Below are 27,248 nucleotides of genomic sequence, written 5' to 3' on the forward strand. Positions count from 1 at the left end.
GCTTCCCACATGCTTCCAAATTTCCAAAAAAGAAACGGGAGAGAGCCATCAGTGCTGTCAGTGGGGGAAAGAGAGGCATCATTATCTTCATTGATGTTTCTTTATAAGGCAAGATCGAAATAACGGAAAAGTGCGCTCAAAAATTTTTTAAAAAATGGGCGGTAAAAAAAGGTCCCGCCCAAAAAAGCGGTTTTCGAGCGGCTGTGTGACCGGAGGGACGCGCGAGAAAGACGGATTGGAAGCAGGAATGTGAACGAAGAGGAAAAAATCGCGGATTGGAGGCAAACAGAAGATATCCGATAAAACATGCGGCTAATGGGTGAATGTGGATTTGACCAATGATTCCCAACATGGTGCCCGTGAAGGCCATGGTGCCCACCAATGTGTTTTCAGTGACCACTTCCTTCTTTTCAAAGTAAAAGAACTAATTCCAGTTTCCCTCCATCTTTTTGGAGCAGCAGATGCAGCAGAAGAATTCAGGAGGTATTACCCTTCTGTCTTCAGGGAGCACTGATACAGAAACAAACATTTTCATCACAAGAGGACACTTGGCTGGGAACTTCCCAATATTTGGAGACTGGTCTCAGCCATTTGGTGTCTGGATATTTCCCCCAAACCAGCCATTTGGATGGTGCCCACTCAACATTCTGGAACTGTCCACAAGCTCAACAAGGTTGGAGACTTAGGATAAAGGCTTAGGATAAAGGTGGCCACATCGGAAGGCTTATGTACGGCCGGACATCATCAACATATTTATGACACACACATACCCCATGCTATGATTAATGATCTCACTTAAAAAGTAATACAAATATTTCCAAAGCACAGGGAACAACACCAGCCCCCACAGAACTCCCCAGGACGTCCCAAGCTGCAGTCCCTTCATACAACTAGAGAGAAAGGACTCAACCCTTTCCAAACCTTCCCCCTTAATCCCCATTCTATTCTCCAAGATTCAACAAGAGTGACCCGTATAAAAGGCTGTAGAGAGATCCAACAGCCCGAGTACAGAGGCATTATCCCATCAATCCACAGGCAGAGGAAATCAACCCACGACTACCAATGCCGCCTCTGTTTCAAAACCAGACCTGAAGCCTGACTGGAAAGGGTCAAACTGTGGATGTGTCCTCCAGGAAACCCTGGAGTTCCTCAGCCACCACTCAGTGCCAGATATACAGAGAAGTCAGAATAAGACACGTTTTGTTAGTCAACTGCCCCAGTCTATGTTTTGCACTGGGTCTTCCAGATCGTTTTGGGAAATAAATCACAGACTCTAGCTCAGCACAGAAGTATCTTAGTATCTGCTGTTCCCTCAACTCTAGGTGGAGCATATGGTTTTCATACAAAAGTTAGGAGATTCACACCCAGCCATCTCCAGGTATCAGGGCTGGGAGACAGCTGAGATCTCAGAGCTGTTGCCAGTCAGAGGAAAGAGTACGAAGCTACACTGGCAAAGGGCCTTACTCAGTTTAATGCAGACATATATGAAATTGTTCACGATTTTCTATTCCTTGGCTCAATCATCAACCAAAAGAGAGACTGCAATGAAGAAATCAGAAGAAGATTGAGACTTGGAAGAGCAGCTGTGGCAGAGCTAGAAAAGAGCTAGTTTGGTGTAGTGGTTAAGAGCGTGGTATTCTAATCTGGATAACCTGGTTTGATTCCCCACTCTTCCACTTGAAGGCAGCTGGGTGACCTTGGGTCTGTCACAGCTTCTACAAGCTCTCTCAGCCCCACCCACCTCACAGAGTGTTTTGTTGTGGGGATAATAATGACATACGTCAGGAACTACAATGCCAAGACCACGGCAATACAGCCCGGAAAACCCACAACAACCACCAATAATGACATACTTTGTAAACCACTCTGAGTGGGTGATAATTAGTCATCCTGAAGGGCAGTATATAAATCAAATGTTGTTGTTGTTATTATTATTATTAAAAGATCCTTAAAGATAAAGACGTCTCTCTGGGAACCAAGATCAAGATAATCCAAACTATGGTATTCCCCATTATGATGTATTATGTGAAAGTTGGACGGTGAAGAAAGCTGACAGGAAGAAAATTGATTCATTTGAAAATGTGGTGCTGGAGGAGAGTTCTGCGGATACCATGGACAGCCAAAAAGACAAATAAATTGGTTCTAGATCAAATCAAGCCTGAATTCTCCCTAGAAGCTAAAATGACAAAACTGAGGGTATCATTCTTTGGTCACATCACGAGAAGATAAGATTCTCTGGAAAAGTCAGTAATGCTAGGAAAAGAGGAAGACCTAAAACGAGATGGCTTAACTCAATAAAAGAAGCCACATCCTCCAGTTTGCAGGATTTGAGCAAGTCTGTTAACGAGAGGACGTTTTGGAGGTCTTTCCTTCATAGGGTTGCCATAGATCAGAGGTGACTTGATGACACATAACACACATATGTATTCAAATGATCAATTTTACAAGTAGGCACAACTGAGCATTATGAATCCAACTAACAAACAAAGCTCTATGGTTCTAAGAATGCCAGTGTGGTGTAGTGGTATAGAGTGTCAGACTAGAATCTCGAGACCCAAGTTTGAATCCCTTCTCTACCCAGGGCCATATTATTCATAAGGCTAACTAGGCCGAAGCCTAGGGGCCCTGCAGGGATGAGGGGCCCATACATTTTTTTGCTGAGGCACACTCCCACACAAATTACTATTAATTGATTCTCTTATATAACCTCTATTAATAAGATTATTAACTGCTTCCTTATTAAAGTGAAACAAATTGTCTCCTATTAAAACAAATATCCATAAATTATATATTTTTAGTAAATAATAAAAATTTTATTCACTTCAAAACCAGGGCTCACTTTGAGGGGGAACGCACAGGAACGCAGTTCTGGCAGTTCCCCAAAGAGGTCACATGTCATGTAGCCCCGCCAACTTACTCTTGGACATTTTGGCCTGGATTGCGGCTGAAATGGCCCGGATCGGGCCTCTGATGGGTGGTGGATCACTCTCCTGCTCCGCAGCGGCCCGATCCTGATCATTTTGGGCTCCTTTTCGGCCATTTTCATCCCCTTTTTGCCATTTTGGGCTTCATTTCAACCCTGAATGGCCAGGATTGGGTCCAAAACAGCCAGGATAGGTGATGTCAGGGGTGTGGCATATGCAAATCAGCTATGCTAATGACACGCTCCCGGTGATGTCAAGGGGCATGGCATATGCTAATGAGTTATGCTTCCTCCAGCTCTTTTTTTACAAAATGACCCCTGTTCAAAACATTATAGTATTGAACAATTATACCCCCAAAATGTGCTTTCCTGAAGAGTTCTATTATATATTGAGATTAACAGCTCTTTATTATAGCAAATATCTTTATTGGGAGCTTGCAGCAGAGTGATTGGACTATAAGGCAACAGTTATGATTGGCCGTTACTGGCACAAAGGATTAATAGTCTTGTAGGCCTCAGGAGCCTTCGTTCCTACTCAAGCAATACATAAGTTCTACTTGCAAAATAAAAATATTTTTAAAATGGTGAATAGAATTCTTCAGGAGACCCTCAAAATGGACATAGGGCTATGTGCTGCGGTCTAGTACCTACCGTACCAGGGTCACGCTGTCAGCTGTAGTGGGGTGAAAGACTGAAGAGCCAGAGAGGGTCTGAAATATCTAAAAGCCTAGGGGCCCGGCCATGGGTTAATATAGCCCTGTCTCCGCTGTTGAAACTTGCTAGGTGATTTTGGGTCAGTCACACACTCTCAGCCTAACCTACCTCACAGGGTTGTTGTGAGGATTAGAGATGGGCACAAACAGCAATACGAACAAAACCCCCCCACAAACAGCCCTATCTGCTGTTCGCGAACAAGCTGTTCATGAGGACCCATTCTAAACGAACGTTGCAATCCTCGTTGGTTGCTGTTCATCTTGCTGTTTGTCAAGCCAGACAATCTGGCACCTGCAATCAATTTCCTTGGCAACATAGGCAGGGATTGTCTGAACTCTGTCTGAACTCCTGCTGCTGCCCTGGAAACCCCAATCTAAGCCCAATTTAGCTTGATAGGCAGATCTTCCTTTCAAGTGTGGAGCTCCAAATTTGTTACAATGGAGCAAAGAGCAGGGGGGAGGGGGCTCCCAGCTCTGGATTAGTTTGCAGACAGTGGAGAGGGAGAGAGTTGCTGTTGGCATTTTGATTGAGAGAGTGCATTGGAGCTTGAATTTTCTTTGTGTGTGGTGGGATAGGGATCTACCTCTTCAAGTTCCAGGGCTGCCGCCAGGCTCTGACCCAAGCTATTATTTATTCTTGGTACCTTTCCTGCTGCCTGCTCAGTTCAGGTTTCTGGGAGTGGTACAGTAGGGATCTTGACTTGGATGATGGCTGGAGGAGAGCCTGCTGGCCCCCACGAACAGCCAACTACGAACATGTTCGTGAACAGGGCCATGTTCGTGGTTGTTCGTGAGTCCCTGTTCATGGATGGCAACGAACAACGAACATCATGTTTGGGTTTTTTTCTGTTCGTGCCCATCTCTAGTGAGGATAAAATGAAAGATAGGAGAATGATGTAAGGCACTTTGTGTTCCCATTGGGGAGAAAAGAGTTCTAATGTGACTGTATGTCATCAGAGTGAAGCAAAGTTTCCACTGGGATAAAAATATGCACTTCAGTCTTTAACAAAGACTTTCCATCTTCTACCTTCCTCTTTGATCTCTCAAAGCGTTTGGCTGGATAAAGCCATGTTCTGCCATGTGGGTCAGCCCATCTGGCTCCAAGCACCATTTTCAGCTTCTGACCCAGACTATACGAAGGCTCCAGGAACATTTATGATTAGTTACACATTTATGCTCAGGCTCCTGTGAATTTATAGTTTTCGAGCATGTATCAGGTTCAAACGGCTTTTTCACTTTCTCTCTCTCCCTCTCCAGTCTTTTCTTTACTAGTACAGTATGGGAATATCTAAAAAGACAGGAAAATCAAAAGTGGGAAAACAGGACTTTTAAAAAAAATTGCATATACATTAGATCATTATATAACTCGTGGCTGTATCTTGAGGCTTCCAAACCATTGACAAGACATTATTTTGCACAGAAGCACAAAACAAAAATGTCCTAATATTCTTGTGTACTGCAGTTCTTACTGCAGGAAGCAAGTTCGATTAGTGAAAGATAATGTGGGGCGGGATGATAGAACGGTACACCATTGCCTTCCTGATCCAAATCAGAGCCCCTCTCTGCCCGTAACTTTTTAAAGTTGCATAAGCCAATCACAAATCGTTAGGAACATGGGTGGTTTGGGTGTGATTTTTGTTGTTGTTTAGAAGTTAAGGAGAAGAACAGCCACCAAGGGCTAGGCAGGCAAGCATGAAATTGCCCCAGTGAGATCAGAGGTTCTTTCCCCTTTCTATAATAGTAAAAAGTCCAGTAGCACCTTTAAGACTAACCAACTTTATTGAGGCATAAGCTTTTGAGAACCACAGCTCTCTTCATCAGACGCATGGAGGGTATGAAGAAACTGGCAGCCAGATTCTTCATATCCTCCATGCATCTGACAAAGAGCTGTGGTTCTCAAAAGCTTATGCCTCAATAAAGTTGGTAAGTCTTAAAGGTGCTACTGGACTTTTTACTATTTTGCAACTACAGACTAACACGGCTAACTCCTCTGGATCTATTCTCTTTCTATATAAGCAATCGCAATAAAAGGTGTAGTTACTATTTACATTTGTGGGACTTATTTTCTTGCCCTCATCCCCAGTTATACAGGTCCCTCCCTTTCTTGTTCTCCTTTGGCTGTTTCCTCTTGTGTCAGAATTTGGATGCTAGTGCTCTGTGCAGGACCATCGTATGCCTAATGTCTTGGATTCAGTCTGCTGTACCTCCAGTCCAAAGGATTTTCCTCTAGCTGGACTCTGGTGAGCCACTGTATAATACAGTGTACAACAAAATAGAGCAACACGGTAATGTAATTGTCACAACAGAGAATCTCCCGTGTGGTATTATGTCTTCACAATTGTTTTAATAAAGGATATATTAATTGAGTACTGTTTCACAAATTTGTTTATACAGAGTAAGGGATGTAATAAACAATTTGTATATTCTTTTGTTTCTCTTGACACAACCATATACTACACCATATATTGCAACCTCCCTAGACCTCAATTATACAGGCATCTTATGCGTTCTAAAAACAATTCATTAAAGTGTCCCGTGCTCAAAGTGCTATCATGGATGTTATTAAAGTGCAATTGCTTTTGGCATCTTATGACACTATTTCTCATATAGAACTCGATTTGCCTTGCATACAGGTACAATACAGGTACAGTATAAGGGTAATTCCAGACACTGTGAATGTCACAGATCAAAAGGACCTATAATCATAGGTTCACGTAGTTGGTTCTGTGACTGCATTCTCTAACGGACGGTCCAGATCCTTGTAAGGTCCGTTTCCAAGCTTCTTTCTCAAAGAGCACAGATGTCAAAGATTCATCATAGTTAACCTTCCATATCCCTCTTTGATTTGTCAATTACTTCCATTTGTGTCCCATTGACTAACAGCTGTATTATCTACAGAAAGCCATCCACGCCCTAATCAGGGCAAATAATCTGATTTGGTGAAAGGCAGCTTCATGCCTTGATTATAAGAGGACAGGGATGTGCCTTTTGGGTTCCTATTACATGGCCAAGCATCTTGTACGTGGAAGGAGCCACGTTGTTAATCATAGGAACAACTGTCCATTGCACAAACTGGCCTTTTTCAGACACTTTAAAACATTTCTTGCCCAAAGTGGCCAGTGTCTGCAGACAAGGCCTCCATGACAACAAGCTTATTTCCAGATGTGTTCCCCCCACCCAAAAAAATTAATTTTGTCAAATACCATGTCGGTGTTTGGTGTTGCAAGGTGTTGGAGCCCTGACTCTAAAAGCATCAACTCCCCATACTGTTTACAAGCCATTCAGAAGTTATCTGTACAGTCCCATACATTATAATCTAACATTAGACAGATACATGGAGGAAGAGAGGTCCATCAATGGTTCTCTGCCCTAATGGCAAAAAGAACCTCCATGTGCAGAGGCAGTCTATCTCCAAGGAAGCCTTTCACCTCTTCCCCTCTGCTTGTGGGTCTTCTGTTGAATCAGGTTGGTGCAGAAATTAGCCATTGTAGGGCTCTTCTTAGGTCACCATGCTCTAAAAATGGAGCTGGACAAAATGTCTTTCAAATGTCTCATTCATGCTTTTGTTGAGCAATTTCTACTGCCACCATAAAAAGAAGTACGCAGGAAATTAAGTGGCACGCATGTACCCACAAAGACAAAAGCGGTGCAGGGTGAACTGTCTTTTGCTCAAGAAAGCTGAAAAAACTTGATCATCAGAAATGAAAGTGTACTATTCACTTGATATAGTTGGCTGGCCATTCACTGATGTACTGGTTTAATACTGCTGAGCGGTGGGTGATCTTGTGCGTGCTACTGGCTGGCTGTGTAAAAGGACAAGACCCTAAATTGGCTTGGCGTTCATCAGCTTAGCACAGCCCTTGAAGTTTCTTTCAAAAGGGACGGGGGTAGGGTAATGTGTTTGACACCTGGGTCTTAAGGCAGCACATCTGGATTCAGTTAGCGTTCTCATAGGCAGTTGTTTGACACTGGATTTCTTCCCAACCTCTTTTCACCCGTTTTAATTGTTGGTAAAAAAGTTACCCATTTAGAAAAGGAATCCTGACTCGCCCCCTTCCAAATCACTTTGTATTTTATTTAACTATTACATTACAATATGCTTAAAGGTAGGACGTCTGGATTTGGCATTCTTGGATTTATCTACATATGATTCTAGAGTTTCTTCAAAGCCCATTTAAACCCTTGGAAAGTTTCCCAATGACTCTGAAAACAGCACTGGGTGTTATATAACTTATTGTCCACCGTTCTGAAGCATACACACAGGCACACACACCCAATATTTTAGTTCTAAAGAAGTTTGTGATCCTGGTTTTTAACAGAATTTCTTGTTTCACTGTTCAAAATATTGCTTTTTAAACTTTCTCTCCTTTAGGAATAAAATAGACAAATAACTAACTTGAGGCTGTTCCTGTATTGCAGGAATCCCAGAGTAGCCTGTTGATGGTTTGATGCTGATTGTTGGTTCTGTCAGGTTTGCAACAGTGTCCTTCCTTGTTTCCGTTTGGTTCAGTTCAGTTTTTTGATATTGGTTGTTTCATAATGCTGTGGTTTGTGGTTGGTTCTGTTGTGTTTGCATTGGCCCTGGGTTCTGCCTGCCTGCCTGAGTTCTTTGAGTGACACTGGTTCTGTTGTGCTTGCAACAGTGTTCTTCCTTGTTTCAGTTTGAGTCTGCTGAGATTCTCTTAGTTGATATTGGTCTGGTGGGATTCTCTGTTTTGATATTGTTTGAGTGGGATTCCCTGGTGTGATATTGGTTTCCCTTGCTCTGATTCTGGTGGGATCTTCTGGCATGACATCAGTTCTGTTGAAATCTCTGGTTTGACATTGTTCTGATAGGATTCTCTGGTTTGAAATTGTTCTGGTAGCATTCTCTGGTGTGATGTTGGTCCCCTTACTTCAGTTTGCTTTTGGTGGGATTCCTTTGCTTCATTTTGGTTCTGTTGGGCTTTGTTGGTTCAGCTTGTATTAGAACTTGCATTGGGAAGTTGCCTTTAGCCAGGGGCTGCCCCATCCCTTAAGATTTCTTTGCATGCAAAGCCTTGGAAATGTTTTCCCTGTAGGAAACAATAGGGAGTGATTGGGAGCACGTTGTTCAGGGGTCCATAGAATTGGAACCTTTGGTCTAATCTTCTTGAAACTTGTGGTGGTGGTGGGGGGAGGTCTTTATTAGATAGGCAAGACAAGGTTCATTGAAAATGTGGTGATGTTTGCTTGAAAAAATGCCCCCCCCCCCCCGGAGAGTTTTCCTATAGAGAATAATGGCCAAATATATTTGGTAGTCTCAGTTTAAATTGAACTCAAATTGAGAATCTGATTCAGATCTCAGGAATCCTACTATATAAAAGGCTAAGCATATTCAAGACAACTCACTTGCTACACTGGTGTACCTCCAGAGGGCGCTACTGGGAAGGGAAGCCCAGATGAGGCAGCCAGATCTCCAGAGAGCGCACCACGGTAGAAAGCCCAGGCCAGAATCAGGAGCGAAGCAGGTGGCAATGCCTTCCCACTGCCTTCACCCAGCTGGAATCAGGAGCAAAGCAGGTGGCAATGCCCATCCTCTGCCTTCACCCAGCTGGGATCAGGAGCAGAAAGGGATCAATGCCCACCCCCACCTTCACCCAGTTGGGATCAGGAGTAAAGAAGGTGGCAATGCTCTCTCTCCGCCTTCACCCAGCTGGGATCAGGAATGGAGTAGGTGGCAATGCCCACTCCCCCACTTTCCCCCAGTTGGGATGAGGTGCAAAGCAAGTGCCAATGCTCACCCACCCGCTTTCACCCAGCTGGGATCAGGAGCATAGCAGGTGGCAATGCCCATCACCCGCCTTCACCCAGCTGGGATCAGGTGCGAAATAGGAGGTGATGCCCGCTCCCCAATTCAACTAGCCTGGATCAGGAGTGGAGCATGTGGCATTCCTGCTCCCCCTTCAAACCACCAGAATCAGAAGCAGAGCAAACAGCAATGCTCCCCCTTCACGTGGCTAGGAGCAGATGTGGAGCAAGTGGCAGTGCCCATCCCCCACCTTCACCCTGCTGGACTCAGGCGCGGAGCAGTAGGGAATGCCTCCACTCCCCTTCACCAAGTGGGATTAGGAGTGGAGTATAAGGTAATTTCCATCTCCCCCTCACCGATCTGGAATCAGATGTGGAGCATGAGGCAATGCCTACCCCCCTTCACTCGGCTGGAATCAGTCATGGAGGAGGAGGAGGCAATGCCCATTTGCCCACCCTCCCCTTTCTAGAGCCCGTTGTATTTTTTCTCACAATGGGCTTTGTTACTAGTACTGAATATTTATGGTATTTTCAAATACCAGATCTAAATTCAGCTGAATGTTTTTCTCTGCACGCCTCTAGAGTATACTTATCAACTTATCTAGTACCATTTCAAGGGTTTAAAACTGCAACTCTGTCGATAGGTCATCTCTGACCTATCACATTTTTATTCTCTCCTTTCTCCAAAGAGCTCAGTATGGTGTACCTGGTTGTTTCATCCTCCCTTTTATCCACATAGTAGCCCAGTGAGGTAGATTGAACAGAGGAATAGTTGCAACCCGAAGTCATCAAGTGAGCTTCATGACAAAGTAGAATTTGAACCCAGGCATTGCACTCCTAGTCCAATCACAACACTGGACCGATTCAGGCTTATGACTGGCTTTCATGGACTGAAGCTCACTTTATCATCAGCATAAAGTATTACCACAGCTTATACACACACATGGGGGTACGGGGGGGGGATGTTAATAATAATAACAACAGTAACAACAACAACAATAGTATGCTTATATAATCTTCTGGACATATTAGTGCCACAATAACAGCAGTGAACAAAGTCAGTATTATCATTATCAGCCCAAGACACCTGGGGAGCTGGGGCTGAGAGGAGTGGCTTACTCAAAGCCTCCTGCTGAGCTCATGACTGTAGTGGGATTCGAATCAACAGAGTGCTGATTCACAGCCCAACCATTTAACAACTATGAGTCTCTTCCCAAGACATCTTACACAGGGATGCTCAAGTGCAGGGAGATGCAACGTTAGCCAGGAAGCATTGTTTTAAAAGACAGCCATCGGAGATCGCTCCTCCAAGGGTTTGTTAATTTCATCTTTGTCTCCCAGAAGGCTCTGTCAATTTCACCTTTCCAGTCTAAAACTATGTGGGATTGCAGCCAGAGGGCAATGAGGAATGGAAATGGGCTGGAACTGCCTTCCAGCGCCAGGCTTGGACCTAGAGAGGTTATAATGGACAGAAGTTTCCCTTCTGGTATTTCACAGCCCCTTCACACAGCTCCAGTGTATAGCAAAGCCTTTGCCCTGCCACCAGCTCTGTCTCTTTAAACTACCCTTCCCTCCTACCATTGCATCTCCTGACATTTGAGTATCCTTGTGTAAGAGGTCTTGTGTAGAGAATCTCTCAGTTGCACATTCATGTCAGTGATGAAGTGGACTTCAGTCCATGAAATCTTATGCCACAATAAATCTTGTTATTTTTTGAAGGTGCCACAAGACTCTTTCATGGTTATTTTGGGTTAATATGACTATCCCTTTGGAAGTCCTCATAGTATGCAGAGCTTGAGTTGTCCAATTTTTTATTAGATCTAAAGACAAGTACATCATTCAAAGGCTAACTATCTTCAGTTCTGCCCTTTGATCATCTTTGTAGCTTTCAAGTTAATTCTTCAGATTTATTTATTCAAAACCTTTCTATCTTATCTCCATAGACTCAAGGCAGCTCAATTCCCTTCTTTAGAAACAGAACCCAGAATTAAGAGCTGTACCATGTGAAAGATATTTCAGATTCTTGACTAGTGGTTCCTGAGCTCTGAGTGTTTATCAAGGATGCTGCCAGCCTCGGCTCTGTGGCTCTTCCCTGGCTCAGAGGGCAAAACACACAGACACTCTTGGCTGGGTTCCTTGTTCGACAGAACTTTAACAAATAAGCTGCCACCAGTCCCATCTGACTGACCCCAGGCTATGAAGTAAAGGGGCAAGACTCCAAGCCTGTAGAGGTACTAAAACAGAAAGTCTGCTTTGCAAGGGTTGACTTACGAGTTTCCCAAAACAGAATTTTACCTTGGTAGGTGGTCAAGGGTAGACATGGGCACGAACCGCATTACAAACCAAAAAACGCCACAAACCGCTTGATCGTCTGTTCGTGATCTGGCGGTTTGTGAGGGTCCATGGTCAATGAACCAGCATTCGTTGGAAGCCCGGTTCATTGCGTTCACCCGCGGTTCATGAAGCCAGACAGTCAGGCACCATCAATCAATCCCCTTGGAAACAGAACTGGGGGGATGCCTGAACTCTGTCTGCACTCCTTCTGTCGCCCTGGAAACCCGAATCGAATCCCAGCTTACCTTGATCAGCAGGTCTTCCTTCCAACCATGAAGCTGCAAATTAGTTAAAATTGGTTACATGGTAGAAGACACCCAGGGGGAGGCAGGGGGAAGGGGGGGGGGGTGTTCTGTAGCCATGGGCACTCCAATCTCATCCCTGCAAACCCTGATAGGCAGTTCTGATGGCCAACCCCTTGTACACTGGGCTAACGTCAACTGGTGGCTCTAATTGTATCGAGTGGGAGTTTCCTGGGGCCCTCAGATTGGAGGGTATAACTCTAAGATTCCTATTGCAATCTTGACTAAACTTGGTTGCTGGCTGGAGGAGAGCCTGCTAAACACTTCCTGTGAATATGGGCTCTCTAAGTTCAACAGGGGCCGTTCCAACACCCACGAACCACGAACCGGTTCGGTAACAGGAAATATTCGTTACAGTTCATTTGTTTGGGTTCGGTGGCAGCACTGAACCATGAACCACAGGTTCATTAATTTTTTTGGGTTCATGCCCATGTCTAGTCAAGGGTCAGGCATAGGATGTTGCCGGTCTTTTGAGGTTTCAGAGTCAAGGACTACACAAGATAAAAATACGATTAATTTATTTAAGGTGCAAAAGATATACAAAATTAGACAAGACAGATTGTGAGGATTAAAATAAAACCTACAGCAAGTAGCACTAACTATACATACCATGGTAATCCAACAGAAGTTAGGCAGTAACAAAGTCTCTTTTCAGAAGCACACAGGATTTCAGTGGTTCAGCATAACAAGACACAAAGATGGTTGCAGCAGAGCGTCCATCCTACAGAACAGAGACAGAACTGGAGCAATAGCTGGGTCACTGCATTTCTGGCTATGACCCAACTAAAGCCCAAAAGTCTCAGGTTGAATCGTTAATTTATGGTTCTTGGAGTCTCAAATGATCCAGGCCTGTTGACCAATCAGGAGTCCAAGAACTGATGTCACCATTGCTAGGCGGGTATGTGCAAAAGGAGGAGCAAGGCCAGTCTGCGGTGTGGTGCCGCCCCCCCCCCGCAGGTGTGGAATGGTCTGGTCAGACAAGAATGTTAATTGGCAGGAAGGGTAGCGTGGAAGCTCCCACCTCGCTAACACGCTAGCTCACTATCTTATCTCACAAGGTCACTGTGTACCAAAAGCTCTCTCTTCCAAGCTCTGCAAGTTTCTCAGAAAGATTTTTTCAGAAGGGCCTAAAAGCCTGAACCAAAGTTTTACCAACATGGCTACAGGTTTTAAATGCAAAAAACAGGCATTTTCTTGACAGTGTTAAACGAGCTTCTTTTGCAAGCTCTTTTCATTGTTCCCTGTTCACCAGCGATCGGAGACTTGTGCAAATGTTTTGTTCCTGTTCTGCATTCTGAAGAGATTTTGGCAAGGCCTTCATCCAAATGTTTAGCGTGGGTCACTACAGCTGCTTTTTTTCTGGGCCTCATATCAAGGAAACCAGGAGATAAGTCATCACTGGGATGCGGGAGTATGGCAGTACCTTCCCCACGGAATGGTTCAAGTCCCATGGGAGCTCCTGCGGGGCGGAGCCTCCAAAGGGCCTGGCCCAACAGCAGCCAGGCCCTGCCTAAGACAAAGGGAAATTGGCCAAGGAGGACAAGCTGGCTCTGGCTCCTCCGGTTGCAAGGAGCGTGGTGAGGGAGAGAGATGGAGAACAAGGGTGAAGGAAACCCCCTTTTCCTCTCCGCCTGAGGCCTGTGGAAGGGTACGCAGTGCCCCCTGCTGGCAAGGATCTGCCAGACTAGGGCAGGACTTCTACAGCCTTCATCCTCCGCTTGCTTTCACGATTCTGTTTTAAAGATGGGAAAGGCATGCTTTTAAAGGACACGTCTTTCCTCATTTAAAAAGTTGACCAGCGGAGGTGTTTCAGCTAGTGAGACTGAGGGTCCCACCACATGAGACAAAATACACTCGAATTACATGGGTAATTTGAGTGTATTTTGAAATTAGAGTATATTTGAATATAATTTGAGTGTCATTCGAGTGTATTCTGTCTCGTGTGGTTTGACCCTCTGTGACAGTGGAAGCGTTAGACTCTTTCTTTCCTGCAAGGCTCAGAGGTGAATTGAGTCTGCACAAGCCACAGTTTGCAATGTATGGATGAACCGAGACTCCAGGAAAACAGAATCGTAACTGCCTGCCTCTGTTTTGGAAATGGTGACGTCAGAAATGGCGTGAAAAGGCCACCAGCGTTCAGTGAGTGGGGCACTATTTTTAAGACACGGGGGAATGGCTGTGGTCCCATCTCATCTGTTTGAGCTTCCTGAAACGCACCACTTGCTGAGCCCTTTGAAAAGTGCAGTTGGAGAGTTCTGGAGTACAAGCAAGCTCTGCTCGCACATACATCCCACACACACACCCCTTCAACAGCATAGAGCAGGACTTCTCGTGGGAAAACGTTTTTTGGCAGAAATGTCTGGACCTGCTTCTATAGAATAGGAAGCTTCCTTATACTGTCAGACCATCAATCCAACCCAATTTTCTGTCTACTTGACCTAATGGTGAGTCTCCAGGACAACAGGAAACCACCTGTCCCAGCCCTGCCCCCTGAACGGAAGTTAAGGTGTTCTGTTTACAAAGCACATCCTCAGTCACTGAGCTGTGCCCTTTCACACATGACCTGAGCATCTTTGAAAAGCAAAGTGACAGTTGACACCAGCACTGTATCTTGGGTCGCCAGCACCCACGGCAACTCTTGTCAGGTGGCGCCTCTGCCACCACACGTGCATGTGCACGAAGCACACGTGCGTGCTCCCAGGACTGTACGATGATGTCACTTCCAGGAAGTGACATCATCGTGCAGGGTGTGGCCACCCCCAAGAGTGCTCCCATGATTCGGGCTGTGGTTCCCCTGTCAGAGAGGTGGGCGGTGCGGGCGGGCTCCCAGCCGTCCCACACAGCCACCCGTGCTGCTGCCACCAGCTCCATGTACTCCCAGCCAGCAGCCATGCTTGGTGCCCTCTCTTTGGCAGCACCCAGGGCAAGCAACCCCCTGCCCCCTAAAATATGGCCCTGGTTGAAACATGTCATTTAACAGATTAAGAAATATCATCTTGTCTGTTATTTTGCAAAGGCAACCAATGACCCAGCACCCCATGGAGTAAAAACATTTGGGAGGGGAACGTTTTTGATTCAGGAAGGAAAGTTCATGCTTTCGGGTAAGGTAGTCTTTGAGGTAGTTACCCTAAGCCAATGTTAACACACTTTGTGTGAGCTAACGAGGGACGGGAGGTGGGGAAAGTATAATGCTACCAAACTTGTGCCAAGATTTTTCAAAGTACATTTACAGGAGCAAATTACTTTGGCTTGGGTTTCATATTCTGTAAGACAAAGGCTTATTATGGGAGCAGCCAAGATCTTCTAATGAATATGGTTTTACATATCAAGTTTGGAGAGGTAAATGGAAAGGAGTATATGCAGCAGAAAGTGTCCGCTATTATCAAATCTTATGTACCTACTCCCCAGCCCTCAATATAATTTCTTAGGAGTAAGTCTCATTGATTTCCCATCGGGTTCCAGACATCGGACGAAGAGGGCTCCGGCCCATGAAAATTTATACTACCGTAAATGTGTTAGTATGTAAGATGCAGCTGGACTCCTTGTTATTTTTGCTGCAACCGAAGACCTGTACACACATTACCGGGAATGCATGGAGCAGGACGCAGGTTTACAAACACGGTCAAATGGACCAGTGGTCCATCTTGTCCAGCATCCTATTTCACCCAGCAGCCAACCAGTTGTCCTGGAGGGCCAGTAAACCGGGCGTAGAGCCTGAGGTTTTCCCCAATGTTGCCTCTGTAGATGGAGTCACCATGGCTAGGAGCCCCTGATGGACCACTCCTCCATTAATCTGTCTCACCCCCTTTTAAATCCATGCACCTGACGATGCATCTGACACAGAGAGCAGCGGTTCTCAAAAGTTTATGCTACACATAAGTTGGTTAGCCTTAACGGCACTACTGGACTCTTTACTATTTTGCAACTACAGACTAACCTGGCTAACTCCTCTGGATCTATGAGCATTCCAAACGAAACTGTGCCAGCGCTCTGCACAAGGGTGTTACTATATTGGCTGTTGTATTTTCAATCTCTTCTCCAACAATTCCTAGCCAGGATTGCCTTTTTCAAGTGCTTGCTCTCAACTTCCAGGCATTTGGATGACCATCGGTGGAAAGCATATGTGGGTATAACCATGTGTGACTGCAACCCCTACGCCTCCCTCCTATGCACTTGCCCTCCTTGAGAATGTCTGCCCAATGACAACCATTCCCTTTGGTTCCTTCTCCTCTCGTTTATTTATTTATTCTTATGTCATTTATAGTCCGCCTTTCTCACTGAGACTCAAGGCGGATTACATGGTGTGAGATTAGTACAATCATTATCAAGGACATTTCCATACAGTGTCAAGGACATTTCCATAAATAATGCCACAGGATAAATAAATACAAGTTTATAAAGACATAGCGTTAGCAAGAATCCAATACAGAATTGATGAAATGCTGAAACAGAACATAAGTTATTCGAGAACTGACATTAGACAATGGCTGAATCCACATTACCTCCACGCGTCCCGGTGTTGCACTAAATGTTCGCTAAACACCCGGAAGTATAGTGTCTTTCTAGCGCGATTCAGAAATTGTGCTTGAAAGACGCTATACTTCCGGGTATTTAGCGAACATTTAGTGCAACACCAGGACGCGCGGAGGTAATGTGGATTCAGCCAACATGAAGCACAGGTAGTACATAGGAGGACATATTTAAAGCAAGAGATAATATGTAAGGCAACATAGTGCTGAAGTCTATGGTCCCTAACTCATTAGTGAAGCATCTGCGACCCCCTCCCTACAATACAGCCCTCCCATCTGAATAAAAAGCCTTTTTGACTAATTCAGTTTTGCATCATTTGCAGAAAGCCATGACGTTGGGGCTCTCCTGACCTCCTCAGGCAGGGCATTCCACAGGTGGGGGCCACCACAGAGAAAGCCCGTGTACAGGCTGCTGGTGATTTTGCCCCTATGCAGGCTGGCACCTGCAGGAGACCCTGTTCAGATGAGCGAAGTTGCTGTGGAGGAACGTAGGGAGGGCGGCTGGACCGAGGCCATGAAGAGCAACGCTCTTCCCTTGATTTAAGCTACTTCTGCTCCCTGCCTTCAGGCCTAGAGGAAAGGCTCCTGGTCTCCAAGTCATAGTCTGAGCAAGGGAGGTGCGGCCCCTGCCCCCCTGCCTAGATAGTGCCCCCAAGAAGATTGTGAGCTAGGGCAAAGAGTAGGAAGACAAAGCTGCCCCACTTTTCGGCTGACCCGGGGACATGCCATTCAAAACGAACCCCAAGTGCTGGAAATCAGAAGTGGTTTCCCATTCTCTGCCTCAGCAGTAAGGCCTCGAGGGTGCACATGAGACTGTAACACGTTGAGTTTCATGCATATTATACAATATAGAGGTCCTGACATTTACTTTTCATGTTACTTCAAAAGGGTATTAAAAGGCTGAGGTGCCCGCGTGCCAAAATAAACGGTATACAGAGGCCTTGAAATGTCGCCTTTTAGCTCCTCTGCTATAATCTGAAACCTCTTGCTCGCTTGGTTGAATGCCCAGCTTAAGAAATGAAGGGGGGAGGGGGCCCAGCATTCCTCAGTAGCATAATAATTCTGGAGAGTATTTTTTTTTTAACATGATATTAACCCCCAGATGTTAAGAAGCTGCAGCCACCCATGAATTCTGCAGGTCACGGAAGAGGGTTTCATTTGCACTGAGCCTCCGAACTCGGTGGATTCCTCGCATGCCACAATTATTTGGGTCCCGGCAAACAAGCACTTTGTTGTTCCTTCCCTAAATGCTTGGTTTAAAATGACTGTGCACTGAAGCAAACATATAAGGTTCCCAATGCTCAGACCTTGCTTAGTTCATAAAGCTACTGATATTACATAGGCAATAATAATCTGGTACAAAAGAAGCAAGGAGTACTTAAAAGACACACACACCCCCGGAGCAGGACTTTGTGTGTGGAGCCTTCCTCACAGAGGCACTCGTAGGAAAACATCAGATAGAGCGTGTAGCAGCTAGAACACTGGACATAAACCAGAGAACCTTCAGCTCAGATGCCCACTCATTCACTCTCTTTCTGCCTAATTTACCTCACAGGCAGGGCTTTTTTTCTGGGAAAGGAGGTGGTGGAATTCAGTGGGTCGCCCTCGGAGAAAATGGTCACATGGCTGGTGGCCCCACTGCCTGATCTCCAGACAGGGGTGAGTTTAGATTGCCCTCTGTGCCGCCAAGCGGCACAATCTAAACTCCCCTCTGTCTGGAGATCAGGGGGCAGGGCCACCAGTCATGTGACCATTTTCAAGAGGTTCTGGAACTCCATTCCCCCGCGTTCCCGCTGAAAAAAAGCCCTGCTCACAGGTGTGTTGTGAGGATCCTGACCTAGATAGCCCCGGTGAGCCTGATCTCATCAGATCTCAGAAGCTAAGCAGGGTCAGCCTTGGCTATTAATCGGATGGGAGACCTCCAACAAAGACCAGGATTGTCGAGGCAGGCAATGGCAAACCACCTCTGTCAGTCTCCTGACTTGAAAACCCCACCAGGGGTCGCCATAAGTCAGCTCTGACTTCAGGGCTCTCTCCACCACCATGTTTTGAGGATCAGATGGAGGTGGAAACCGTTTATCGACAACCCTGAACTTCTTGGAGGAAAGGCAGAATAAAAATGTGAGAGATGAGTGATGCTGTCAGAGCTTCAGTCCAGCTGGTTTGAGCAGCCTATTCCAACTGGCGAGGTCTCAGTAGAGACCTTTGAGACTTTTTCAAAAGGAGCTGCCAAGGATCAAACCTTTGACCTGAAAGCATGTGCCTTACCATTGAGGCACAGCTCCTTTCATGGCAGGAGTCCATCCACCCAGGGCAGTCAGCCATTGGGAGGTCTTTGTGTCCATAGCACGGCACTTTTGCTGTCTGCAGTTCTGGGACATTCCTCTAGGACATCCCTGTCCTCTGGAACATTCATGCAAGTGATCTTTTTCCCTGCATATACAGGAAAATGCAGTGAGTGGACTGAGATGGAACAGTCTAGTTTACATGAACGCATAAAGCTGCCTTCCACAGAGTCAGGCTATTATCAAGATAGGTGTTTTCTACACTGACTGGCAGCTGTTGCCTGGGGTCACGGGAGGAGGTCTTTCCCATTTCCCAAACCTTTTAACTGGAGCTGCCAGGGATCGAACCAGAGTCCTTCTGCGCACAGAACAAATGTCGGTGAGCCACAGCTTACCAATTGTCTGCTGTAGCCACCATTAATATATTTGGCAGCAAATATATTCTTCTTAGGGAGCTTCTGTGTGCACCATAACAGGATGAAGTGGCTTAATTCTGCTCTCAACAGTGAGTGATAATCAAGTCCTAGGCTCTTGTCAGTTAAGCAAATGTGAATGCAAATCTCTGCCTCTGAGTTAAATGATTTAAAGTAATTTATATTCCACTTTCCTCCAAAGACTAGACTCAAAACATCTTACCTATCAATACTGAAAACACTTTACAGTTGTAAAATTGTATAGTAATATTGTACCGTTATTTCATGTAACTATAATTTTAAAGAGAAAACAGTTTTTCCAGCTAAAAAATACCTTGCAGACAATAAAACGGGAGGACACCGTGCCCAAGAGCCCACCGCAAGGTCCAGCAAGCCGCTAGACCGCCCTGGACAACATGATGCTATCAAAGGCTCATTTAAACCATTCCGTTTTGCAGAATTTGTTGAATTGCTGTAAGTTAGGAAGCTTCATCTTTTGCTCTGGCAAACTATTCCAATATGCTGGAGCAGCAACAGAAAAGGCCAAGCCTGGGCTGCAGCGGATCTCACTGTTTCGCGGGAAAGTGCTGTTAATAAAAACTTAGAAGAAGACCACCATTGCCCAAGGGGTTATTTGGGGAAAGGCAGTCCCTACGGTATGAAGATCCCAGATCGTAAAGAGCTTTCAAGGTTAAAACTGGCACCTTGAATTGAACAAGGAAATAAGGCAGCTGATGTAAAAACCAAGGAATCAAGGTCACATGTGTGTAACACTCCAGCCCCTCACCTTAAGCTCTCCGCTTCTGCATTGTGAATCAGCTATAGGGGCCCCATTGCCTTCAAGGATAGTGCCATGAAGAGTGGGTAACGGTAACCTAGTCCTGAAGGTTACTCTCGTATGGATTAACACCGTAGTCAACTTTTGTAAATTGGGGGAAGGTGGGCCACTTGATACTGTTTTTGCTGTTGTCATTAATTGCACCCCCCCCCATCTCACCTTTCTAGATGATTCCCTTTTTACCATGGGCAGTAAGGTCACTGGGAAGTCGTGTGAATACAATGGCACAACCTACCACCATGGAGAAATGTTTGTGGCAGAGGAACTCTTTCAGAACAGACAAGCCAACCAATGTGCCCAGTGCAGCTGCTCTGTAAGTAACACAACAGCCCAGAATTCCCGCTTGCTGAGATCCAAAACAAAAAAGGTTGAACAGTCCTGGGTGACACATGCAGAGTTTGCAGCTGGATTTAGGCTCACCCTAAAAAGTCACTCACCACAAAGGCCAATGATATGAGGATGGAGTGGCCAGCCTTATGCTGGCAAATATTTGGGGGATGGTGCCTGGGGAGGGAGGAGTTCCAGGAGATGTGACATCATGTCCTCTGTGACACTCTGGGAGTTTCCTTAAACTCAATGGTAAAGACCATGATAACATAACATTTGATTTATATACCACCCTTCAGGACTATTTAATGCCCAGTCAGAGCAGTTTACAAAGTGTGTTATTATTATCCTCACAACAATCACCCTGTGAGGTGGTAGGGCTGAGAGAGCATCGAGAAGCTGTGTCTGACCTGAGGTCACCCAGCTGGCTTCAAGTGGAGGAGTGGGGAATCAAACCCAGCTCTAGAGTGCCTGCTGCTTCTAACCACTATACCAAACTAGCTCTGGGAATTTCCCTAAACTCTATGGTAATGACCATGGAGGCTGATGAAATTCCTAGAGTGTCTTGGAGGATGTAATATTGCTGTCAAGTGGAGTTTTGGAAAATGTGACATTCCTTCCAGATGATGCTCTAAGAATTGCTGCAATCTTTATGGTCTTAAGAGAGAGATTGGGGACATTCCTAGGTCATCACCATGAACATTATTTCTCTCGGTTTTTTTCTCCTGCTCCTCAAATCATCAAGGGCAAGGGATTGAATCCAGGAGCAGGAATTTGTTCACCATGGCCAGGCAAGGGGCAGGTGTATATGAGGTATTATGAAGGAGTTATGTTAGAGTTACCAGTCTCAAGGTGGGTACTTGTGTTCTCCTTGAACTACAACGTATCTCCACACTGCAGAGATCATTTCCCCTGGAGGAAATGGTAGCTCTGGAGGGCTAAATCTATGGTATACCACAGTCTAGGAGAAACAGAAGTCCTAGAGCGACATCACAAATCAACTGAGCTCTCCAGGTACTACCCTCAAATCTTCAAGAATTTCCTGTGCTGGAGTTGTCCACCCTAAGTCACGTATAGATCACAACTCATAATTTCTGAGTTCTCAGCTTAAAAGAATGCACTTCAGGTTTTCTGCTGCAACATGCAAATGAATCACAGACTGACTTGCCTTTTTTTTTTTAATGGCAGGAAGGAAATGTCTATTGCGGCCTAAAGACATGTCCCAAGTTAACTTGCTCTTCTCCAACATCTGTGCCTGATTCATGCTGCCCAGTTTGCAGAGGTAAAATCCAGCTGTCTATCTTGTTCCAGTCTCAGAAATAGAATTCAGCAGCAAGCAAGTCATGAGGGAAGGGGCATCTATCCTCCCATTTTTGCTTCCTCCCCTCCCCTCCCCTCCCCTCCCCACCCCACCCCACCCCTTCTCTCCTGGCAGAAGAGCTGGTGGGCTCTCTACTAGCCACTATTGTCTAAAGTAGCCATTTCAAGGCCTGTGACAGTCTTGGGGGCTCAGCCTCAGGCACTCTCGCTCACTCACTGCCCAGCCGCACGTCCCTCCATTGATCTACTCTCCTGCCCTCTTGTTTGGTTTATGTTACAGTGGTGGCAGCAGCTGCCGGGATGGCAGGTTGGCAGAAGAGTGACATTGGGAACATGGTGGAGGAAGGCAGGTTGGCCACAGGTGGGAGACAGTGATATTAATGTCTTCCCCTTAATTATAAAAATACATTAAAACTGAGATCTGATCACTTCAACAGCTGGATGCATTAAGAATTTTAGCCTAGCAGCCAAATTGTGCTGAGTCAGAATCAAGTCCCAATGTGTTTTTAGAACATCACTTTGCTATTTGCACAGGTGAACTACTTTAATATGAAGCTACTGTTTGCATTTGAACATTAAGAACTCAAAAAGCTCTACCTGGCCCTGCCCACTTTCTAAAAACACTTGACCTGCACAAAGAAAGGTGCTGAGGGGTGCCATGGCACCCATGGGTACCACACCGAGGAACCCTGATGTAATGTATCTATAGATCCTAAAGTCTATTTTTTAAATGCAGAGAAGCAAATAAACATGAGTCAGAACAGAAGACATGTCTCCATTATGGCTCGTAGTTGCTGTCGGGGTGGGGTGTGGCATGTGTGAGGGGTTCACCCTCCTTGTCCAATCAGGCTCCTTCCCACGGGAGCTGCTTTAAAGCCTTCTTTAAAATGCCAGGTTGATTGTATCATAGATTTCCTTCACAGTGTCTCGTTTGGTGTGAGCACCTCAGGGAACAGGTGCTCCATCACCCCACCCTTTCTTGCCTTCAAATGATTGCCTTCACTTCAGACTCATGGTATATGAGGAAGGCAACCTCAGGGTGTAGAGAAAGGGTTAGGGGATGGGCTGTTGATCACATCTCAACAGGCTGGCTGACCAAGTGGTGGAGAGTGCCCTCAAGTCATAACTGACTGATGGCGACCCCGGCAGGGTTTTCATGGCAAGAGAGTAACAGAGGTGATTTGCCATTGCCTGCCTCTGCAACCCTGGTCTTCCTTGGAGGTCTCCCATCCAATTACTAACCAAGGCCAACTCTGCTTAGCTTCTGAGATCTGACGACCATCCTAACATTGTGGCTGGGCATCTTGCCAGAGTCAGAATGCCCCCCCCCCCCCACTTTCAGGATCGAGGGAGCCTGGACAGAGACTCTGATTTACTGCCGTTCATTTTCTACACCATCTATTGATAAACAGTAGCTAGTCATCTTGGTCTCTGCCTGTGCTTCCTAACTGCTATTTTTGGCTCTTGGGAGATGTTGGCATCTATCTTTACCTTATATGGTAGACTTTGAGCTGAAGAGGTACAATGCTGAAAGAGATCTCTGTGCATCTCATTTGTGCCACACCCCAGTTAGGGTAACCAGGGCCCCTAAAATGGAAAGTGAAGACCTGCATTTTTAAAGAGAAGTGGAGAAAGACTGCAAATCCTATGCAGCCACCAAGGGTCATCTGGCAGTAAGAAAGATATTGAGTCCAGAGGGGTTTTTGAAAACTCTTCCTGCAGTTTGTTTCAGGTATTTAAACCCACCATGTAGGGAACTTCCTTTGCATCCTGAAACCCCTTTCAGTTTGGCACGTGGAGATTACTTTCTCTGTGTGGCTGTAATAAAGCAATGTGTTTGTGTGCAAATGTCAGCATTCCTCTGAAATATGAGCTGCGGGTCAGTTTGTAGTCCCTGGAAGCCCGACTAGCATTTGCTACATATGTGCAAACATTTTCACTCAGTTCCAAAGCCAATTAAGTACTTGGGCTTCAGCCAATTTAGCCCCTGCATTTTCAATTACATTAAATTACTGTAACAGGCTTCCCAGCATCACCATGAATTATGCAGCTTTTATACCATCCTGTCAATTATTATTCTTTCTTGTAAAAACATAGCAGAGCCTTGTGGCACATTAAGGATGAACAGATTTATTACAGCATAAATTTTCCACTTCATCAGATGCATGAAGTATGTCCACAATTGGCAGATATATACATACATGGGCTTAGAGCAGCAGCTGTCCAACAGTGGGTCAGGAAGTGGAAGTGGATTGCCACTCGAGTCACAGGTGGGTTGTGAGGCCAGGAGAGGGAAGGAGGGGCAGGGTGACCTGAGAGAGGAGACTCCGAGAGACTCAGCGGCAAATGCGCGATGTGCAAAATGGCCATGAAATACAGCTTGTTGCTCAATAAAGCTATGTATTTATAAATGCTAAAAAATAATTTTAAACTATAAACTTGTTCAGTGTTAACTCACTTGAGATGACTGTATTTTCTGTTGGGGAGGGGGAAATGGCATGACTCTACTCTACAAGGGGGGTGGGGTTCCTGAAAAATAGAGTCAAGGTGGAAATGTGTCCCATATCAAAACGCTTGAAAACAACTGCCTGGCAGCAAAAATAGTCAATGGAAAAGTCAAAGGACAACACAATGCAAAGTCAAAAGGCAACGAGAGCCACATTTAATTCAGTGTGCATAGAGGGGGTGTAGGCATGAGCATGCTGGTCCTGCCCCTCATCTACCCAGATTGGGTTTAGGACTGCCAGCCTCCAGGCAGGGCCTGAGATCTCCTGGAGCTACAACTGATTTCCAGACAGAGGTCTGTTCTCCTGGAGAAAATGGCTGCTGTGGAGGGTGGGCTCTACCGCATTGTACACTGCTGACATTTTGGGCCACCCGGAGATTGCCCGCCCTTGGCAGGCACCCTGGGAACATGTGTGGCACACACGCTCCCAACGAGCAGGGCTTTTTTCTGGGGAAAGAAGTGGTGGAACTCAGTGGGTTGCCCTCAGAGAAAATGGTCACATGGCTGGTGGCCCCACCCCCTGATCTCCAGACAGAGGGGAGTTGAGATGGCCCTCCGTGCCGTTGAGCAGCATGGAAGGCAATCTCAACTCCCCTCTGTCTGGAGATCAGGGGGCGGGGCCACCAGCCATGTGACCATTTTCAAGAGGTTCCAGAACTCTGTTCCACTGCATTCCAGCTGAAAAAAAGCCCTGCCAACAAGTAGGACACCTGGAAGTGGTGTCATTGCACTGGCCACAGGAGTGCTCCCATGCGTCATTTGGAGTCTATTTGGGCCAACATCTCCCAGAATTTCCAAACACGGAGCCAGCAACACTATCTGCAGATGACAGAGATAATTTCCTCTGGATGAAACGGCTGCTTTGGAGGGTGGACTGTACAGCGTCACAGCCCCGCTGAGCTCCCTTCCCTCTCCAAACTCTGACCTTCCCAGGCTCCACCCCCAAAACTCCAGTAATTTCCCAACCAGGAAATGGCAACCCCATGTGAAGAAAGTTCTTTTCCTAGTTCCTCCATACAACCTCTGCATACAAGTGCAACTGTGGTTTTAACCCAGAAAAACATGGGTCGGTGTGTGTTTATGCAAAATTTCTGCACCTCTGTCTAAGCCTTCCTACGACCGCTGGCTCCAACAAGTCTGACACTGCTGTTTCTTACTTGCAGGAGATGGGGAATTATCATGGGACAACTCTGATGGTGACATCTTCCGGCAACCAGCAAACAGAGAAGCCGTAAGTGGAGGTCAATTCCTACTGCACAAACCACGGCCACAAATGTCAATTCTGATTAAGCAATCCCAAGATAATGAGTCCCTGCCCTAAAGGATCCGTAATGTGAGACAGGGAGGATAGTCTGCAAATAAGTTGCAATCATGGGAGAATCTCCAGGCCCCGCGTGTAGGATGGTAACCCTAAATCTAACCAGTATTTCACACACAGGATCTCCAGTGAGAAAGGGAGAATCACGCAGGACCTCAGGGAGGCAGTTATGATTGGCAACCACCAGGTGGGGTCTGGAGATCTCCCAAAATTACAACTGATCTCCAGACAACAGAGACGAGATCCATTCTACTGGAGAAAATGTCTGCTTTGGATGGTGGACTCTATGGCATTATACTTCACGGAGACCCCTCCCCTACCTAAACATTTCCCTCCCATGACTCCACCCTCAAATCTCCAAGAATTTCCCAACCTGGAAATGCCAACCCTAGAGGCAGTTCCAGGCTAAAGGACAGCGTGAGAAAGGGTGGAGTCACTGGGGACAGCAAGAGATCTTTGGACAACAGAAGATGGTTAAGCAGAGCAAGTGAATATCATGAGCAGGGGTGTTTTAATGGCAGATCCAGCCTGCCTCAACATGAAGAATTTCCAACCAGTGGCGTAGCATGGACGGGGCAACAGGGGCCATTGCCCTGGGTGCGGAATTCTTAGGGGTGCAAAATTTCTCCAGCCCCGTCTCTATACCCTCCCCGGGGCAGTCGAGGCAAGTCACTTGTATCTGTCGGGGAGACCCGTTCCGCACAATGATCCAGACTCTCCTCCCTAAGCAGTCACTCGTGCTGGATCTCCGTGCCTCAGTGCCAAACAGCCACGCTCCCATCCTCCTCCTCACTGCAGCTTCCTCATGGGACACCATGCAGGGCTGCTCACTCCCATTGGCTGGAGGGCTGACTGGACCAGGAGAATGCTGGGAGATGTAGTCCCACAGGCACTGTTATTGCAGGCGTGCTCAGAAGCAGCAACGGCCACCCAGTACAGGAGCCGGTGGGTGCCTTGCTGCAGGAGAAGGAGCCAAGACAGCCGAGAGGAAGTGCTACAGCTCTTGGCCCAGCAGAAGCCCTGTGGCTGGGCTGGGGCACCCCTCACACCTCCCCAAGCTGAAAGCGTGCATGGCCACACTCACGCGCATGTGTGTGGTGCGGGGGGTGAGCATTTACCGGACCCTGCAGGGAGGGATGGGCAGGGGGTGAAAAAAATATGCATGAAAGGTAAGGTTGCCAGCTCCATGTTAAGACATTCCTGGAGATTTGAGGGATGAAAAAGGCAGGCTTCGGGAAGGAAAAGACCTCAGCATAAGATAATTCTATAGAGTCCTCCCTACAAAGCAGCCATTTTCTCCAGGGGAACAGATCTCTATGGCCTGAAGATCAGTTGTAATTCCAGGAGATCTCCAGCTACCACCTGGAGGCTGGCAACCCTAAAAGGGCAGGGGGAAGGATAGGCCAGCCGGTGATCCTGGTTCTAGGCAACCAAGGTGACTCAGGGAGTGCTAACGGTCCACGGGTTAGGGGGCACAATACTTGCCTTGCCCCGGGCACTGGCAACCCATGCTACGCCACTGTTTCTGACCATGGTTTATGTAGTGGCAAAGCGTACTGTAGCTATTGAAATATCCTCAAGTATTTGAGGAACAGACTGGCCTAAAAGTACATTGAAATGAGTGTTTCCAAGATCAGCGACATGACATTTCTTGAGATGTGTATATTCAGA

At 46.3% G+C, this 27,248-nt stretch overlaps 1 protein-coding gene across 3 annotated transcripts in view; it reads left to right on the plus strand.

The window, feature by feature from the left end:
* The window catches only part of CHRDL1 (chordin like 1), a 66,145-nt gene that overhangs the window by 15,578 nt on the left and 23,319 nt on the right, over positions 1 to 27,248 (plus strand). For 2 of the 3 annotated variants that reach the window (XM_054996836.1, XM_054996834.1), the window contains exons 4-6: positions 20,274 to 20,419; positions 21,622 to 21,715; positions 25,423 to 25,490. In XM_054996836.1, coding sequence (XP_054852811.1) covers positions 20,274 to 20,419; positions 21,622 to 21,715; positions 25,423 to 25,490 — 308 coding nt within the window. Of the gene's footprint in view, positions 1 to 1,356; positions 1,379 to 20,273; positions 20,420 to 21,621; positions 21,716 to 25,422; positions 25,491 to 27,248 lie in introns of all 3 variants that reach the window. The other variant, XM_054996835.1, reaches the window with a different exon arrangement.

The sequence above is a fragment of the Eublepharis macularius genome, chromosome 13 (genome assembly GCF_028583425.1).
Source record: "Eublepharis macularius isolate TG4126 chromosome 13, MPM_Emac_v1.0, whole genome shotgun sequence".
NCBI lineage: Eukaryota > Metazoa > Chordata > Lepidosauria > Squamata > Eublepharidae > Eublepharis > Eublepharis macularius.